General features: G+C 41.5%; 1 protein-coding gene across 2 annotated transcripts in view; it reads left to right on the forward strand.

Moving 5' to 3' along the window:
- The first annotated feature begins 5,841 nt into the window (after positions 1–5,841).
- Positions 5,842–18,312, forward strand: part of LOC110495797 (fidgetin-like) — a 39,777-nt gene continuing 27,306 nt past the window's right edge. Inside the window, exons 1-2 of one of the 2 annotated variants that reach the window (XM_021571237.3) lie at positions 5,842–6,036; positions 6,894–6,924. In XM_021571237.3, coding sequence (XP_021426912.3) covers positions 6,900–6,924 — 25 coding nt within the window. In that variant the 5' untranslated portion in view covers positions 5,842–6,036; positions 6,894–6,899. Of the gene's footprint in view, positions 6,037–6,740; positions 6,925–18,312 lie in introns of those variants that run through there. The other variant, XM_090208079.1, reaches the window with a different exon arrangement.

The following is an 18,312-nucleotide window of genomic DNA, read 5'->3' on the forward strand; positions in this document are numbered from 1 at the left end:
CAAGCAAAAACAGGTTTTTAGACATTTTTGCAAATGTATATATATATATTTTTTTACAGAAATATCACACATAAGTATTCAGACCTTTTACTCAGTACTTTGTTGAAGCATCTTTGGCAGCAATTACAGCCTCTAGTCTTTTTGGGAATGACGCTACAAGCTTGACACACCTGTATTTGGGGGAGTTAAAAAAACATCCCAACAGCATGATGCTGCCACCACCATGCTTCACCTTAGGGATGGTGCCAGGTTTCAATCTTGGTTTCAGCAGGCCAGAGAATCTTGTTTCTCATGGTCTGAGAGTCCTTTAGATGCCGTTTGGTAAACAAAAAACAGGCTGTCGTGTATTTTACTGAGGAGTGGCTTCCGTCTGGCCACTCTACCATAAAGGCCTGATTGGTGGAGTGCTGCAGAGATGGTTGTTCTTCTGGAAGGTTCTCCCATCTCCACAGAGGAACTCTAGAGCTTATGTAAATAAGGTATTTCTATAGATTAATTTTTTCTTTTTTTTTAAATGTGCAGAATTGTGCACAATTTGTTGCTTTGTGTAGATTGATGAGGAAAAAAATTAATTGAATCCATTTTAGAATAAGGCTGGAAGGTAACAAAATGTGGAAAAAGGGGAAGAGGTCTGGATACTTTCCGAATGCATTGTATTGACTACACTTTGCATGCTTAACAAGTCTGACCTTTATCATGTATGGATTAGACTGCAATCTAATTGTCAAACACTTCTCAATGTGATCATCTTTCCACTATGCTCTGAGTGATCCACTGTGCTGTATTGATATCATGTGCTGTATTATAAATAATCCAATCAACAGCAGTTGATACAACGACACTCATTAGCTACCACCTGAAATCTGACTGACACGACATGTCTGCATGTTTATGAAAAGGACATGTTTTGTCTGTCTGGTTTCGCAGGCCTAAAGCATGTTTCTATTCAGCAGCAACAACAAACAGCAGCATGTCTGGTGTCCTTGCCCACTGCAGTGGGAGTCCTCTCATGAGCCTGTCCACCTGAGTTGATGTAAGTGTGTGTTTGTGTAGCAGGCAGCGTTATGACACACGCACACGCACATGCACACACGCGCGCGCGCACACACACACACACACTCCCCTAATATAGCCATTCCATAGCACATTCACACAGCAGCAGCAGCGGGCGGCCAGCCTACCAATGCACTCGGTGAGGGGATTTGGCCAGCACCTAATCAATCAATGACAGATTACCACGAAAGCCACTTCCACAGCCATTAAGGCAGGACAAATGCAGAAATGCAACTGAACAACTTGGAGTTTTAAGCCAACAGTGGGACTTCCTGGTTATTTGTCAAAGTCACTGCTGCTGAGCCGCATGACTGGGTGCACATAGCGAGTGTGTGGTGCGACTCACGTAGCAGACAGAGGCAAACCAGCCAGGCGGGAGAGAGTGAGAGTGTATGTGTGTGTGTGTGCCAGCACGCGCGTGTGGGTGTCCCTATGTGTTTGCGCCTCTAGCCATGACTCTGTGGGCCCAGTGGCGTTTACAGTAAATCACATTGCCTTTATTGCCAGATTTAGTAGCTTATTCTCAATAGGCTCCGTTCAATCTAAGCTCCGACCCATCTGGGTCTTAGTCTTCAGTCCATAAAGGACAGCAGACCACACACCAGCAGAGACACACAGGCCTTTCAGCCTGCCTACTCAGTCTATTTCCTTCCTGATTCTCTGAACACTAGGCATTATGGAACAGTGACTGTGTTTCATTGAAAAATACTCTCATTTTTCTCCCTTAGGCTTTCATTGCTTTTGAGGGTGTTATATTTATATCAGTGTTCTCTATTCACTGGGGGTTTCTATGCAATGTAGCTGTACTTGATACGAGACACCAACACAATCTTATTTCACATAGGTACTATTACCAAGGGAACGTATTGTGTTGCACATGTATTGTAGGGAATTTAGAAAGGAGAGATTTGTATTCATTCAAATTGTACTTGACATCTTTGTCTGTTAATAAATATTGCAGGTTAAATGTTTGCATAATGATTTATAAGCGAGGAGTACAATTATATCTGTGATTTGAGGATTCTAGACATCAAGGAAGGAAAATAGATTTGTATTCGTAATGTATGTAAAACACATTCTCTCAATTTAAATGTTTGATCTGTGTGACAGTTGATAGAACTACTTTACCTTTATATATAGCTGCTTGTTTTGTTCTTTAAGGGCGAGATGCATCTCAAATTAAGCTTTTTAAGATGTTTTTGGATCCAGCACTTCAGTGGCCTACTAAATAATGCATAATCCAATCATAATGTGACACCAGACAATGTTTTTCTTTTCATTTTTATGATGACTGGAAAAGAAAACACATTTATTTTTCCTGTAATTGCTGTAAAGCAAAAGTACAGCTTGTGGTCTTGAAGTGATGAAGGGTGACATCAAAGTCCTCGGACGGAGGGGCTGTAATCCAGACAGTCATGTGACTAGAAACCCCTTCTCTAACCCCTGTGAGTGTGTGGCAGGAAAAACGGCGTCAACGTCGAGGGTGTGTATGTGTGTGTGTGTGTGTGTGTGTGTGTGTGTGTGTGTGTGTGTGTGTGTGTGTGTGTGTGTGTGTGTGTGTGTGTGTGTGTGTGTGTGTGTGTGTATGTGTGTGTGGTAGGATGGAAACGAGGAGGGTGGAGCGAACGTCTACTGTGGGTTTAGCATCACTGTACACCCCCTCCTATTCAATTAAGAGCTAAAGCTCATTAGTGGTAGCACCACATCATTACCTCTGAAATGGTTAATGACTTCAAATCCATTTAGATTAATGTAGCAGTTAAATCACGGCGAGGCCTGCTCAAATTCAACAAGGCCATGCTGACACATATAGTATACACACACACACACACACACACACACACACACACACACACACACACACACACACACACACACACACACACACACACACACACACACATACACATACACATACACACACAGTCTATCTAGCATATCCATTACTCTTAGCGAATAATATTGGTGTTGGCAGACTGAGCTCCCTTGCAAATTCACTTTCAAATTGGTCTTGTGGTTCATTTGAAAACTAAATCCGAATAATAGATGACTTTGAGGGATTCGTACACTAGGTGGTATTTTACAGATTAGTGTCAAATATTTCATGCTAACGTTGAATATTCAGTATCACCTGAATTGCTGTCTTTACTGCAATTTGCAAATTAGATGCAAATATTCTGCCTACCACAGGAGGGTAATTTATGTGTGGAGCCTACACAGTACTATCTACATCAAGTCTGAAACAATCGAGGTACTCCACCATTTCATGCAAAAAAAAATTACAAGGTGGTAGATCCAACAGAAAGGGACAAACATATTACAGAAATAGAGACGAACCTACAAGATTCTGAAGAAATTCCGAGTGTATGTGAAGTGTGGATATTATAGGGGAAGAAAAGGAGACGTCAGAGAAGTCAAATAATTCCATGTGTCCTGCCTGCTGACACAAGGACAAAAGGCCGGACACAAGGTGTGCGTGTTTGCATGTGTGTGTGTGTGTGTGTGTGTGTGTGTGCTCTGCATGTGCATGCATTTGTTTGTGTATATTTGTGTGCACGCATGTGTGTTTGTATATGTGTGCATTTGTGTGGGTGTGAGTGTGTGTTTACACACCCATGGTACCATCAAGAATCACAGCGTGGCTGTATCTCAGAATGACCTCCAAGCCAGTCAGCAGCTGTGTGGACCTCACAGCCACGTAGGTACACCATCACAGTGGCTGGCACACACAGGGGCGAGCCAAAACCCCCTCCATTCTCAGCCCCCAAACCCTCCTACTGATTCAACCCTCTGTCTCTGTTGCGTCACTTTCTATCACCACAGCAGTACCACTCCTAGCAGTGTGACTCACATTCAGCTGTGGCCTCCTATCAGCCGCAGTCCAGTTTAGAGTCCAGATTTCAACATAATGGGGAGGGGGAAATTCTCTTAATCTGTCAAATACTTTTTTTGCAAAAAATCAAGGTGAGATTTACTCAACATGTGAACAAAACATGCAAATACGGTGAGTGCACAAAACATTAGGAACATCTTCCTAATATTGAGTTGCACCTCCCCTTCTGCCCTCAGAACAGACTCAATTTGTCGGGGCATGGACTCTACAAGATGTCGAAAGCATTCCACAGGGATGCTGGTCTTTGTTGACTCCAATGCTTCAAGTTGGTTGGATGTCCTTTGGGTGGTGGACCATTCTTGAAACACACGTGAAACTGTTGAGCTTGAAAAATCCATCAATGTTGCAGTTCTTGACACACTCAAACCGGTGCCTACTACCACACCCTGTTCAAAGGCACTTTGACCTCTGAATGGCACACATACACAGTCCATGTCTCAATTGTCTCAAGGCTTAAAGATCATTTTTTACCTGTCTCCTCCCCTTCAGCTACACTGATTCAAGTGGATTTAACAGGTGACATTAATAAGGGATCATAGCTTTCAACTGGATTCACCTGGTCAGTCTATGTCATGGAAAGAGCAGGTGTTCCTAATGTTTTGTACACTCAGTGTAAATATCTGCCTGCCTGCCTGCCTGCCTGTCTGCCTGCCTGCCTGTCTGTCTGTCTGTCTGTCTGTCTGTCTGTCTGTCTGTCTGTCTGTCTGTCTGTCTGGAGGTATACCTGGGAACCACAAGGTGGTAGACCTACATTGGAACCTGTTTTGGGAGGTGTGATGGGAACTGGAGCACTGGGATTTGGAATAGCTCCATGCTGAACTGATGATGTCCAAACCAGAGGTCCCCGTAAAAGGCCAGTGAAGCCCTACAGTATAGAGCCAGCCCTAGCCAGTCAGTCAGCCAGCCAGGCCATGTGTGATCAGGGGTTAAATTGAAAGGGAACAGAGTGGAACAGATGGGAGCATACAGTGAGAATTGAAGTGATTCTCTGTACAAAATGGTCATCGAAATAGCCATCCCTTTCGGGGACAGTTTTATAGCACTTTAAAAAATAATTCCCAGTTGAACCTCTTTGTGTGTCTAGGTGTGTGTGCACACTCACAAATGCGCGCCTGTGTATGTTTGCGTGCGTTGTGCATGTGCGTGCGCGCGGGTAAGTGTAGACCATCTCAGATATCTCACTATTTTTTAAATGAATTTATTCCCTTTATTTCAACTGTATACAAATCAAATTCCTGGCTCTCATTACCAGGACTTTGATTGTGTAAATTAATAAAAGATATCAGCCATGACGATTGGGATATTTCAATTGAGCCTTTATTTGACACACTGAACTTCATCTGACAGTTGTTCCATCTTTGATGTCTTGTTTAAATGTGATCTCCCTACTGATGCTCTGATAGTGTGTTAACTGGGACAGTTCAGCTCTAATTAGGACTCAGATAGATAATTCGACGTTGGTTCTATAATTATCATTGGGAAATACAGAACTAGGACTAGTGGAATGAGTGCGTGTGTCCGTGTGTGCGCGCGTGTGTCACACAGCAATCGCACAATAGGCTACATTCCCAGATTGTTCTCTAAATATGGGACAATGGTTATTGATTTCTTATTTGCAATTGTTAAAAAAAAAAAGATCAGCGCGCAATTACAAATAATCCATAGATTAAAAGTATCTGTTTAGACAGATCCAATCTCATAGCCTACAATAGTCTACTGTAGGTGGCGTTTACTTGAACACAATCACGAGCTTTTGCTTATTTCCCAATACAATGTTGCCTCGATGTCTGTTGGCATAACAAGATAATAACCTTGCATAATTACCTCTTTTACGCGGGACTTTGAATTTCTGGTCCTTACAGCTAGACGCATGCGCATTGGGAGGCATACTGGTCAGTCTCCGAAGCAGCTGTTTTACGGTTTGAAATTCCAACATGGCAGTGGCTGTGGTCAGTGTTGCCTGCGCTAACTTGGAATGGTTTTAAATCCCACGCAGCCTCACTTAACCCACCGCACAGTTATTTCATCAGCAAGCTCTACCGTGGATCGATGTTGCTCTAACCCCAGAGGTCGACCTGTCGCACATACAGGTAAGCCTTTCCAGAACTGGATTCGAGATGTCCGCAATTAAAGTAGCCGTTATTAGGCGAGTCTTGCCTTAGCAGGGAACCCAAGCGCTTTATCCGTAAAGACACCACCACCCTCCGAGACGCAATGAATCATAAGGGATTTAAGCAGGCACTGTTAAAAACAATTTGTATTGCTTTTGCAATGCATTTATCAACGAGTTTGTTCGTTTTAGGATCGTAAAGTAGCGCATTTGCGTTTTGGATTAGTGTCACTTAAAACCGCATGGGTATGTTGTGTTCTTATGTAGGCTATCCAATTGCTATTGCTGGGTTCGAATGACACTGCTTGTGTGTGGGGGGTGCTGGGCCGATATTTGAATTGTTTCAAAGTAGACAACTTTTATACATGCATACGGTGATTACAACAAGTATCCCTATGCATCATATCAGTCGCATCAGCGGATGCAATGTCACAGTCCTTGTGACACACCATCGATTGTTAAAGCACGAGAGTAGCCTATGCTAGAGCTTGTGTATTTTTATTAGGCGAGAGCGATATCGCCACAGGTAACTTTCTCGATAACATAATAACAGCAATCAATGCGCAAATTATCTGGTGTGAACCAAGTGGCTGCACCATGATTTGCTCCCGCCTCTACAGCGCTATCCAACTGCGTTTTGCTGCCAGGGTCCACTTTCCTTGTAATAGTATGCGTGTAGGTTAGATGAGTATTTAGTAGCCCTGACTAGAACGACTCACGTTAAACTGAAATGTGAGAGTGGAGAGTAGTGCTTCTTATGTAAAATAACCTTTGGAATTCCTCCTCGTCCAAATTCCAATTCCAATGCTCTCTCCTCTTCTTCCCCGTTATTCGCAGCGAGAAATGATCAGTAGCAGCAGCGTCTATGGTAGGTTATTTTTTTCAATCTTTCATTTGATTAACTGTTGTAATTTTTAAAATGGTGTTTGTTTTGACCGTGCTCGTTTCCAAGCATGCGTTTTGTGTCAGTTTCTTTAAAATAATGACAGGAAATATAACTGATGTATGATGAGATATGTTGCACGCGTGCACATTGTTTTGTGAGAGTTTAGCAATGAAGGCCTACATGTTGATTTTTCCATGCTATCATCCTCAGGCTTGTGTCCAAATTAAAACAATAAAATAAAAGTATCATACTCTATCTAGGCCGAATTGTTGCCACTCTCGGAAAACAAATTATTACTATAGTATACATAATGGAATATTCCTCGCATCAGATGGTCGCTGTGAATGCAAACGGACCCTTGGCGTTTGTCTGTGCTGGCTTTGAATGCACATCACTATGACGCCGATATGTTTTCGGAAATTGCTGCACCCAGAACCCCTTTCAAGCGCAGAGCTTGGGCAATAGTAGGCTAACAGGAATGTCTCCCAGGTCCACTTGTTATGTAGGTTATATTCAGAATATATTAGTCTGCTTAAATTATGACTAATATACCGGTAAAGGTGTTATACTAATCTTCAAACGTTGTTATTACGGATATAATATACTAGAGTATTATCAAATTATTAGAAGAATAGACTGCAAGGTTAGCTTTTGTTAGTCTCAGGTGTGGCAAACAAACTGTAATGTTATCCAAATATATCAATCATTGATCAGTAATTTGTTTTAAGATAATGATTTTCTTATACCAGAAGCCTACCCTACAAATAAGAATTCTAGAGTGTAATTGATTATTAACCTCATCAGAAATGGCAAACAGCAGTAATTAAGCAGTTATTAATAGCACATTAAGAGGCCATCTTTGTCACCATTAGGCCTTTATCAACATGGAACACTGAAATATATAGCCTAGTTAGGCTATTAGACACATATTTAAAATTGATAAAAGAATATTGAGATATTTTGCATCCAAACCAAAATATCCTGAATGAGCATGACAATAATTTGACTTCATCCTGAATATATGAACATAGAAGATTTAGGCCTATCCCATTTCTGGACTGGCTTTGTGACATTGATCTGTGTATCGTACAAACTGTTATGTGAGGTGTGCAATTCAAAAGGGACATGAATGAACTTTAAAGTGAGTCACACAAAAAAAGAATGTTTGTTCTTTAGGTAATGTAGTATAACATTCATCGCAAGGTAGGCCAGATAGAATGTTATGCATCAACTCTAATTTGTATTTCCCTGTATGTTCAAGTTAAGCTACCTGGAAATAACAAATAGGACTTAGCCTACTGTCTTCAACGTCAACATGTTGTTAATTTGTCTTGTTAATTTGCCACTATGTTTTCACTTGTTGTTTTATACGTAGTATAGAGATGAATGTTAATATTAGCCTCTCTCTCTCTCTCTCTCTCTCTCTCTCTCTCTCTCTCTCTCTCTCTCTTTCTCTCTCTCTCGCTCTCTCTTAGAAACGCATCACAGTTCGGGGTGTAGTTAGTCACATATGTTGGTTGACTATCCTTTTCCACCCCCTTACTTTACTAATTCATTCATTTCATGTAAATCCACTGTATATTTGCTGAATGATAGGATAGATTTGTTTTCATTAGATTAGCCCACATAATGCAACTTGTTATAGTGTAGGCTAATACAGCCAAGAACTTCTCTGGAATAAAGATGGAGACTGTTTCAGATCAAGATATTCCGTTGTATTGCAAAAATGTCCCTTGCTGTAATGCAGTTGCTTGATTCGTTCTCAAATGTATTTTGCTCGATATATGCAGCACATCTGTATTCTGTTTTCGATTCTATTACGCACATCATGGAGCCTGTTGGCAAATCCAAATATCTCAGTCTGGGCCCCTACAAGGGGTGATCTCTTGTCGCATAAGTCAAGGCAAAAGCCTGTGTGAACATTAAACACTATTTGTTCCTTTTAAAAAAAAAATCAGCCCAACTATCTGTACTGATATTTACTGGATTTCATTTGGTTATTTCCTAAATAAGGAAGTTGACATTCTGCGCTGTTTAGTGTAGTGATGGATAGTTGGTATGCACTGAGCAGTCCCCTAACAGTGTGTTTCTACCCGGTGGTTCTCCTGATAAATTGATAGAGTGAGGGAAGTTGTGGAGGCTACAGGCACAGAGAGTGACTTATACCCTGTGTCATTTATACTGGCTGTTGCTGATGTAATGAGAGTCGTGTGTGTGTGTTTGTGTGTGTAGGTGTGTTGGATGTATGTGTGTGTGTGTGTGTGTGTGCGTGTGTGTGTGTGTGTGTGTGTGTGTGTGTGTGTGTGTGTGTGTGTGTGTGTGTGTGTGTGTGTGTGTGTGCATTCACTCTCACATAGTATTATAATGTTGTACTAAAGATCTAAACACGAAAGTTCACTTATCCACTACACATCCCTACTATATTAGAAACTGAACTGACAGCACAAATGATTCCCCTCATTGTGTACGTATTTTATGTCTCATTTTATGTCTTTGTCAGAAGTGTCGTAATAGTTGCTCAAAGAGATAATGAAGGGGATAGTAGAGATATTAGAGAGGGTTAAAGAAAACGGTCTTTGCAAACAGAGACACTAATAAACAACAGTCTCCTCGCGATTACTTTGTTTATCTAGCTAGTGATTTTCCCTCTGACTCAGAGTGAATACAGAGAGTGGTTTGGCGTTAAGGCTAGCTGGACTATTCCCTGTGGGACTAAAGACAGGAATTAGCCTGACAGTTTCAAAACGTCTGTAATGTTTACCATTAAAGAAGCCCCCTCTCTTCCAAAATGACTCCCTTGCATATACTGAACCCTGGGGAATTACTGCTGTGGAAGATGTATGTAGATGGATTCCTTGTAATGTTAAAGAAAGAGACACTTGTCAGACGCTCTCTCTCTCTCGCAAATATCAGTGGACTTCTCTCGTCTGCCGCTCCTAACAAAGGCCGGCTTCAAATGAGATCTAGGCAGGGTTGTCATCTTTTAGCAAATATGTTAAGTGTTGTCTTTTGTGCTCTCTCCGTCTCAGCGAGCGAGGAATGACCCCAAGGGAGCCTGGCTCATGCAAATCCCTCTCTGAGTCTCTCTCTCTCTCTCTCTCTCTCTCTCTCTCTCTCTCTCTCTCTCTCTCTCTCTCTCTCTCTGTCCCCAAAAACTAGTCCCTGGACTTGTGGCAGCTGGCTATGTTGTCTTTGTGCGTGTCTCTCTGTGTGTGCTGACAACCCTCTCAGTGATCTAAGTTAGAGAGGCACACAGCGCTGGAAACGGGAGGCAGCTGTCTGTTGCTACACTGTCTGTGAGACGAAGGAGCGTTCGTTCTGCTGCTGCAAAGATGAACGGCCGCCAATCCGTAAATCCTTGACATCCAGCCTGTCCCTCCTCGCTCTCCTCCTCCACCCCCTCCTCCTCTTCCTCCTCCTTCATTTCTTTTGGATCAGTCTGGCTGTCTGTTTAGATGTTTTTTTTGTGTGTGTGTTTGGTGTTCCTCTGACTGACAGTGTATGGGCAAAGGCATTCTTTTGGAAAGTATGATAGTCCCAGAGACAAACGCCTAAATCCTTCCTCTAGCCATTTGAACAGTGATCTGTTTGTTCTTCCCCTCCCTCAGACTGTCATCATGCTGTTATCATTCTGAGTGCTGACAGCCCTGTGTCTTGTGGGGGTTTTAGGAGAGAAAGAGGTCTCCTGATGTACAGTATCTGGTTTAGCACAGTACAACTTTTACTGTATCTGGGCTAAGAGCAGATATGCATTGCCTTCAGAAAGAATTCATACCCCTTCACTTTTTCTCCCCATAATGTCAAAGGGGAATGATGTTTTCTGACATTTTCGCAAGTTAGTACAAAATGAAAAGCTGAAATGCCTTGAGTCAATAAGTATTCGACCCCTTTGCTATGGCAAGTCACATAATAAAACAAGCAGACATTTGATACACACTTTGGATGGTGTGTCAATATTAGAGGTCGACTGATTATGATTTTTCAACGCCGATACCGGTTATTGGAGGACCAAAAAATATATATTTGTAATAATGACAATTACAACAATACTGAATGAACAATGAACACTTTTATTTTTTTAACTTAATATAATACCTAAATAAAATCTATTTAGTCTCAAATAAATAACGAAACATGTTCAATTTGGTTTAAATAATGCAAAAACACAGTGTTGGAGAAGAAAGTAAAAGTGCAATGTGTGACATGTAAAAAAGCTAACGTTTCAGTTACTTACTCAGAACATGAGAACATATGAAAGCTGGCGGATCCTCTTAACATGAGTCTTCAATGTTCCCAGTTAATAAGTTTTAGGTTGTAGTTATTATAGGAATAATAAGACTAGTTCTCTCTATACCATTTGTATTTCATAGACCTTTGACTATTGGATGTTCTAATAGGTACTTTAGTTTTGCCAGCCTAATCTCGGGAGCTGATAGGCTTGAAGTCATAAACAGCGCTGTGCTTCAAGCATTGCGAAAAGCTGCTGGCAAACGGAGTAAAGTGTGGTTTGAATGAATGCTTACGAGACTGCTGCTGCCTACCACCGCTCAGTCAGACTGCTCTATCAAATGTCAAATCATGGATTTAATTATAATATAACAAACACAGAATTTCGAGCCTTAGGTCATTAATATGATCAAATCCGGAAACTATCATTTCAAAAACAAAATGTTTATCTTTTCAGTGAAATACAAAACCGTTCCGTATTTTATCGAATGGGTGGCAACTCTAAGTCTAAATATTGCTGTTACATTGCACAACCTTAAATTTTATGTCAAAATTATGTAAAATCCTGGCTAATTAATTGCGGTCTTTGTTAGGAAGAAATTGTCTTCACACAGTTTGCAACAAGCCAGGCGACCCAAACTGCTCCATATACCCTGACTCTGCTTACACTGAGCGCAAGAGAAGTGACACAATTTCAGGCACCGCATTGATTATATGCAAGGCAGGACAAGCTAGTTAAACTAGTAATATCATCAACCATGTGTAGTTAACTAGGGATTATGTTAAGATTGATTGTTTTTATAGAATAACTTTAATGCTAGCTAGCAACTTACCATTGCTCCTTGCAGCCTGCACTCGTGTAACAGGTGGTCAGCCTGCCACGCAGTCTCCTCGTGGATTGCAATATAATCGGCCATAATCGTCATCCAAAAATGCTGATTACTGATTGTTATGAAAACCTGAAATCGGCCCCAATTAATCGGCCATTCCGATTAATCAGTTGACCTCTTATCAATATACCCACTCACTACAAAGATACAGCTGTCCTTCCAAACTCAGTTGCCGGAGAGGAAGGAAACTGCTCAGGAATTTTACCATGAGGCCAATGGTGATTTTAAAATGGTTACAGAGTTGAATGACTGTTGTAGGAGAACTAAGGATGGATCAACAACATTGTATTTACTCAACAACCCCAACCTAATTGACAGAGTGAAAAGGAGGAAGCGTGTGCAAAATAAAAATATTCCAAAACATGCATCCTGTTTGCAATAAGGCTCTAAAGTAATGCTGCAAAAAATGCGGCAAAGCAATTAATTTTTTTGTATTAATACAACACATTACTGAGTACACTCTCCATATTTTCAAGCATGGTGGTGGCTGCATCATGTTACGCATATGCCTGTAATCGTTAAGGACTGGGGAGATTTTCAGGATAAAAAATAAATGGAATGGAGCTAAGCACAGGCAAAATCCTATAGGAAAACGTGGTTCAGTCTGGTTTCCACCAGACATTGAGAGATTCATTCACCTTTCAGAAGGACAATAACCTAAAACTCAAGGCCAAATCTACACTGGAGTTGCTTACCAAGATAACAGCGGATATTCCTGAGTGCCCAAGTTAGAGTTCGGACTTAAATCTACTTGACAATCAATGGCAAGACCTAACAATGGTTGTCTAGCAATGACCAATAACCAATTTGACAGAGACAATCATTTTGAAAAGAATAATGGGAAAATGCTGCACAATTTAGGTGTGCAAAGCTCTTAGACTTACACTATAAAGATTCACAACTGTAACCTTTGCAGGTGCTTCTACAAAGTATTGACTCAGGGGTGTGAATACTTATGTAAATCAGACATTTCTTTTATTTAATGTTCAATACATTTGCAAAAAAAATGTCTAAAAACATGTTTTCACTTTGGCATTATGCGGTATTGTGTAAATGAAAATAAATACATGTAATATATTTGGAATTCAGGCTGTTACACAACGGAATGTGGAATAAGTCAAGAGGTATGACTACTTTCTGAAGGCACAGTACTTTAGGTATCACCATATACCCAGTAATAAGGGGAGGGATGTCTTTTTTGTATGTGCGGATGTTTTCATTATGGGGACGATAGTCAGCACTTTGTATTCATTTATTATTTTGAGTATGCTATTTTGAGTGGGCCCCATTATTGTCAAATCTATTATATATATATCTTTTTTAACGTAAAATACATTCAACATGTTCGCATAGTGATGGATCCATTACAAGTGGGTTTCAGGGAGGTTTTTTTCTGACTTTGCAATTGGTGCAGAAAGACAAGTGTGAGAGCTCAGGTGTGTGTTGAGATTTGTGGCTGTAAATTAGTAGACAAGTAAACAAATCAGTGTGTGGCCTAGAAGGGAAGCAGTGTCAGACAACAGTCCACTAGTGACCATCTACCGTTTAAAACACTTTTACCCATCATGCAACTATACTCAGCTGTGAACATCGAGGCAGACAGCACACATCTCAGGAACATCGCACTGTTTCTTCAGCTAAATTCACCTTGGTGTGAATACAGGAATTCAAATAATATCTTCCCTGTGCTTGGCAAGTGCTCAAAGTGTTTGAAGTTCACCTGTTTTTTTTGATGTCATGCACCATTTTCATAGGTTTAATCAAATCGAAGCTATGGATTTTTTTCTCCTCTCTTTTTTTCACTGCTCATTTGGAATTTTAATCAGTAATTTCTCACCCCGCGTGGCTTCTCTCCTGCTCAATCTCTCCATACTACCCATGGCTAAGATTCTCCCTTAGATATTAACACATTCTACCGAGATGATGGGAAAAGTTAAATATGCTAAAGACTTATTAAAGCTAACGTCCCGCTACCGGATATTCGGCTTCGTTAGATCCACAATAGACCACGGCTTATCCTGTACATTGTATTTTCCAATGAGACCTTCTGCAATTCTAATTAAGTTATTGATATGGACATCTGAGTTAAACGGTGCATTGATATGCGAAGCGGCCTCGCGTTCATTTGCCTGATGAGGGAACCAGTTATTAAACGATGACTGCTTTTTTCAGGGCTGCTGGGGGGAGAGAAAAAGACAGCAGCAGAGAGAGCGAGAGAGAGAGAAAGGGAATTGAGTCATCTCTCATCTCTCTTCTGCCTGTGATCTGATCTTATATCTTACTCTGTGTGTCTCGGCTGGTGTACAGCTTGATTAGGCAGACGATCATTGGAGAATCGCGCAATCTCTCTCTCTCTGTCTTTCTCTTGTCAGCCGCGGTCAAGTAAGTCCCTGTCTGGCATTTTCATTCACCCAGCCCCTCTCTCCGCAGAGCTGTGTATGTGTGTATGTGTGTGTGTGTGTGTGTGTGTGTCTGACAGCTTGGCAGGTTGCCAGGGGGTGGCACAAAGGACCTTGAGTGGCTGGGCTGGGTGTGTTGTGTGTGTGTGCGGCACGGCCAGCACGGCAGCCTGTGGCCTGTCTCCGGGAGGGAAGGGTGAGAATCAGACAGCGAGGACGGAGGAGAAAAGTGTTTTGTAAAGTGCCGCGTCCAGCAGAAGCGTGTGCATAATCAGGTTGATCTGCGGGGGACCCGTGGAGAAGGGCGTGTGTCTGTGTGTGGCAATGCGTATGAAAGCATGTTTGTATCTTTGTGGGTGTGCGTGCCTATTTGTGTGTTAGAGTCTCTTATCAGCTTTTGTGTGTTTTGTGTCGGGTGCAGAGTTTGGCTGCATGGATGGCTAATGGTTTGGCTAATGTAGGATGGTACTGTATGCGCTGGGTAATGAGATGCAGCTCCGAGCTCCTCAACCTGGTTTCATACATTATCCATATAGGCAGATACACGCGTGGTATTGACTTTTCAGTGGGTGTGCATTAGTCGTGGGAGTTGTTTTGCGTCAAAGAGGCAGAATCTTTTTTTAAGACAACCGATTCAATTGCTTCCATTATTTTAAAAAGGTTTTGTTTGACATGTAGAAATATGTCCTCTTATACTTTTAACTCACCACTCGCTTGTTTTAGTCTTATTAGATGGGAAACATGCATAAAATCAGTGTGTGTTCTTCTTGTATGTGTTTCTGTTCTTAGAGTGTGTATGGCAAAAGAACCTCATCACATTTAGACAGAGTGTTGAAATGAGAGACTTGGCCAACTTCCACCCTCCACCCGGTCGACACATTCATCCTGTTCTCCACACTCCTCCGGGCCAATGAGAACCCTGGGGGGTCTCAATGACATGATTACTAATGTGTGCTTTGGAAAAAAAGACTGCTGTTGTGTCCTGCAAAGCTCATAAACCACTGTATGATTTGCCCATTGTTGTCAAATCACTTTGCTTTCGCCAGGAACTAGGCATTTCACTGAGGGCTTAATGCTTTTGAAACCGTCAGCGACGTATTCGAGTTCCTCTTTTGTTACTTTGGCCGGGAAACTGCCAAGAGCGCTGCGCTGAATATTGTTGTCAGGATAGAAAAGGGGGGGTTTTGCCAGAAGAGTCCATTGAGGAGACTGAATGGACCATTCATATTTAAGAAGAATTACCCAGACGCCATATTGTTGGCGCAACAAGGCTAAACGCTTTCCAACAAGGGCGACATTGTGGGTATTTTGGCGTGTTGTGAAAGTGTAAAAGGCATGGGTCCTTAAAAAAGTTTTAAAAAGAACTGCGGTGGGCCGTATGAACGGAATAAAATCATTTTTGCAATATTATGAAAAAGGAGTGTGAGTATTTTTAAAGTGGTAGTAGATAGGACTGGTAATTGGCAGGGACCTCACGGTACAATATTATCACCATACTTAGGTGTCGATACAATATGTATTGCGATTGGAAGATGGGAAGAAGATGGAGAACAAGCTATATTGGAAAAATGTAGTTTTAGTTAAGGTACAGCCAACTAGCGCAAAAATAATATTGCAATATTGTCAAAACGATATGACACGAAATATCGTCAAAAATAATATACCGATATCTACAGTAACTATCGATTTTTTCCCCCCATCACTAACTGGTAACTGTAGATTTATCTTAGGGTCAAACATATTTGTCATTTTAGAGATGGCTACAGGTGATAATTTTATGGTTTATCTTCAAATCACCACATTAAATTCACAATGTATTGTTAAGTAAGCAAAGGTTCACTTACTGTTTGCTGCTCCAAAATGGGTTTTATTGAAGCTAGTGATACAGCAACATTTCAACTGACCCATATTTGTCCTGTGCCAATGTCAGTTATCCCTCTATTTCCATTAATTTTACAATGTAACCCAGTTATTTGCTAGAATCCCTGCTCCCTTGGAAGGCAGTCCAGTCCTGTTTACAGTACGGTATTAGCTCGCTAGGCTATAGGCCTTAGCATAATGTCATCTAGTCTAGGGCCTTTATGTCACCCTGGCCATGCATTCACCCGGGTATTAATCACCACTGTGGATCTACGTCTTAGAGGATTATCAAATTTATTGTTTGGCTGCCCGGGACTGTAATGGGTGTTTAATTACTCAATAAAAGCGCTTTTATGGATTCCAGTCCTCCCGTGTATCGAGCAAATGGTATTGATCTGGCTGTCCGCTGCAACATGATCGCCTGTGAAGGAGAATTAGAGCTGCCCGCCTGCCTGCCAATGGTCCTGCTCGTTCATTAGTAGCACATTACATGCCGAGTTGGTTCAGACATAAGATTGGTAAGATCAGGGTCTAGACAAGACAAACAGTTAGCTTCTGTACCTTAAACGTGTAGATTTCAATAGAATCATTATCAATATGGTTATGTGGTGTTCTGTCAGCACAATCAAGACTCTCCGTTGACTTGCTATTGCCGAGCTGAGATAGAGTTCAACTCTGAGATGTCTACCTGCTAAACGGCTTGTTTCTGTAATCTGTGTGCCCATTGTGGTCTGTCTCCCAGGCACAACGCTCACAACGCCGTATTTCTCCCAGCCCTCCCCCGAACGATTACAGGGCTGTGAAATCATCCTGACACGAGGGAAAATGTATGTGTATTAGATTATAGTAGTTGACTGATATCTTTAAGTAGGTCTTCCATTGCGTGCATGCGTGGAACGACAGTACCCCCAATATCTGTTTTGCGACCTCTTGATTTTTAGGCCACACCTGAATAACTCGATAAAGACTACATCGAATCCTTAATTCTGTCATTTGGGGTTCACTGGTGAAATCATTGGAGAGTAAGCTTATAGGTCACCTAAGGCAAATCAATCTTAGTCTCTCTCATATCTTCAAGCATTTCAAATGAATGTTTCCCCACTTAACAGTGAGACAGAGGAGTCAGTGTGGAGACGTTAGTGAAAAAAAAGAGAGGACTGCGTAGTGTGGGGGAGACAGACCTCGACAGACCATAATAGCAGCATTGTCCAATATGGACCACAGTGCCTTCGTAGATAAAGGGATTTTCATGGCGATTCACTTGAACACAGACATGAGTGAAATGTGCTCGGACTGTGGATAATATGAAATTATTCTCACCTCTCGCAACAATAGTTGAAGTCCTGTGTACTGTGCTGCTGGTCAGGCATCTTTTGCGGTTGTATTTAATAGATATTAGATTTAGAGCTTAGTGTCTGTGTGCGGCCACATCAGTCATCAACCACACTCCATCACTTGTAAATAACCTGAGATGATCATTACTTCAGTCCCGGGGTCGTTGTTTTCCACCATTTTCACATTGAGGAACACAACATATCTTTCAGACTGTCAAATATCCCTAGCTTCCATTAAATATCATAAAGATTGCTGTATGGTGAGCAGTCAAATCATTATTTTGATTAAAAGAAAAATGAGGCTCATTTGACGTTGAATGGGTTATCTACATACTTGTGTGCACTTGCATTTGTCTATGTCTGATTAATGTACACGAGCAATCTGTAAACATAAAGATATGCATATTCCCTCCCCTTTTGCCCTCATGTACCCCCCCCCAGTACCATCTCCGTGGTCAGAGTGAGTGTTGGAGAAGACTATTCATTTCGTGCCGAACCAGTGAACTAAGTAATCTGAATGTGCAAGAGGGACAGGCCCATTGGTTTACAAATCAATTGGCTGCATGACCATGCCATTAGGTCGACATGTTACGGACGCAGTAAGAAGTGGTCGTAGAGGCAGGCTGTGGTTTGTTCCCCTGCTCCCCTGGACTTAGTCCA

This window comes from Oncorhynchus mykiss, chromosome 18, assembly GCF_057628025.1.
Source record: "Oncorhynchus mykiss isolate SJ-2025 chromosome 18, ASM5762802v1, whole genome shotgun sequence".
NCBI lineage: Eukaryota > Metazoa > Chordata > Actinopteri > Salmoniformes > Salmonidae > Oncorhynchus > Oncorhynchus mykiss.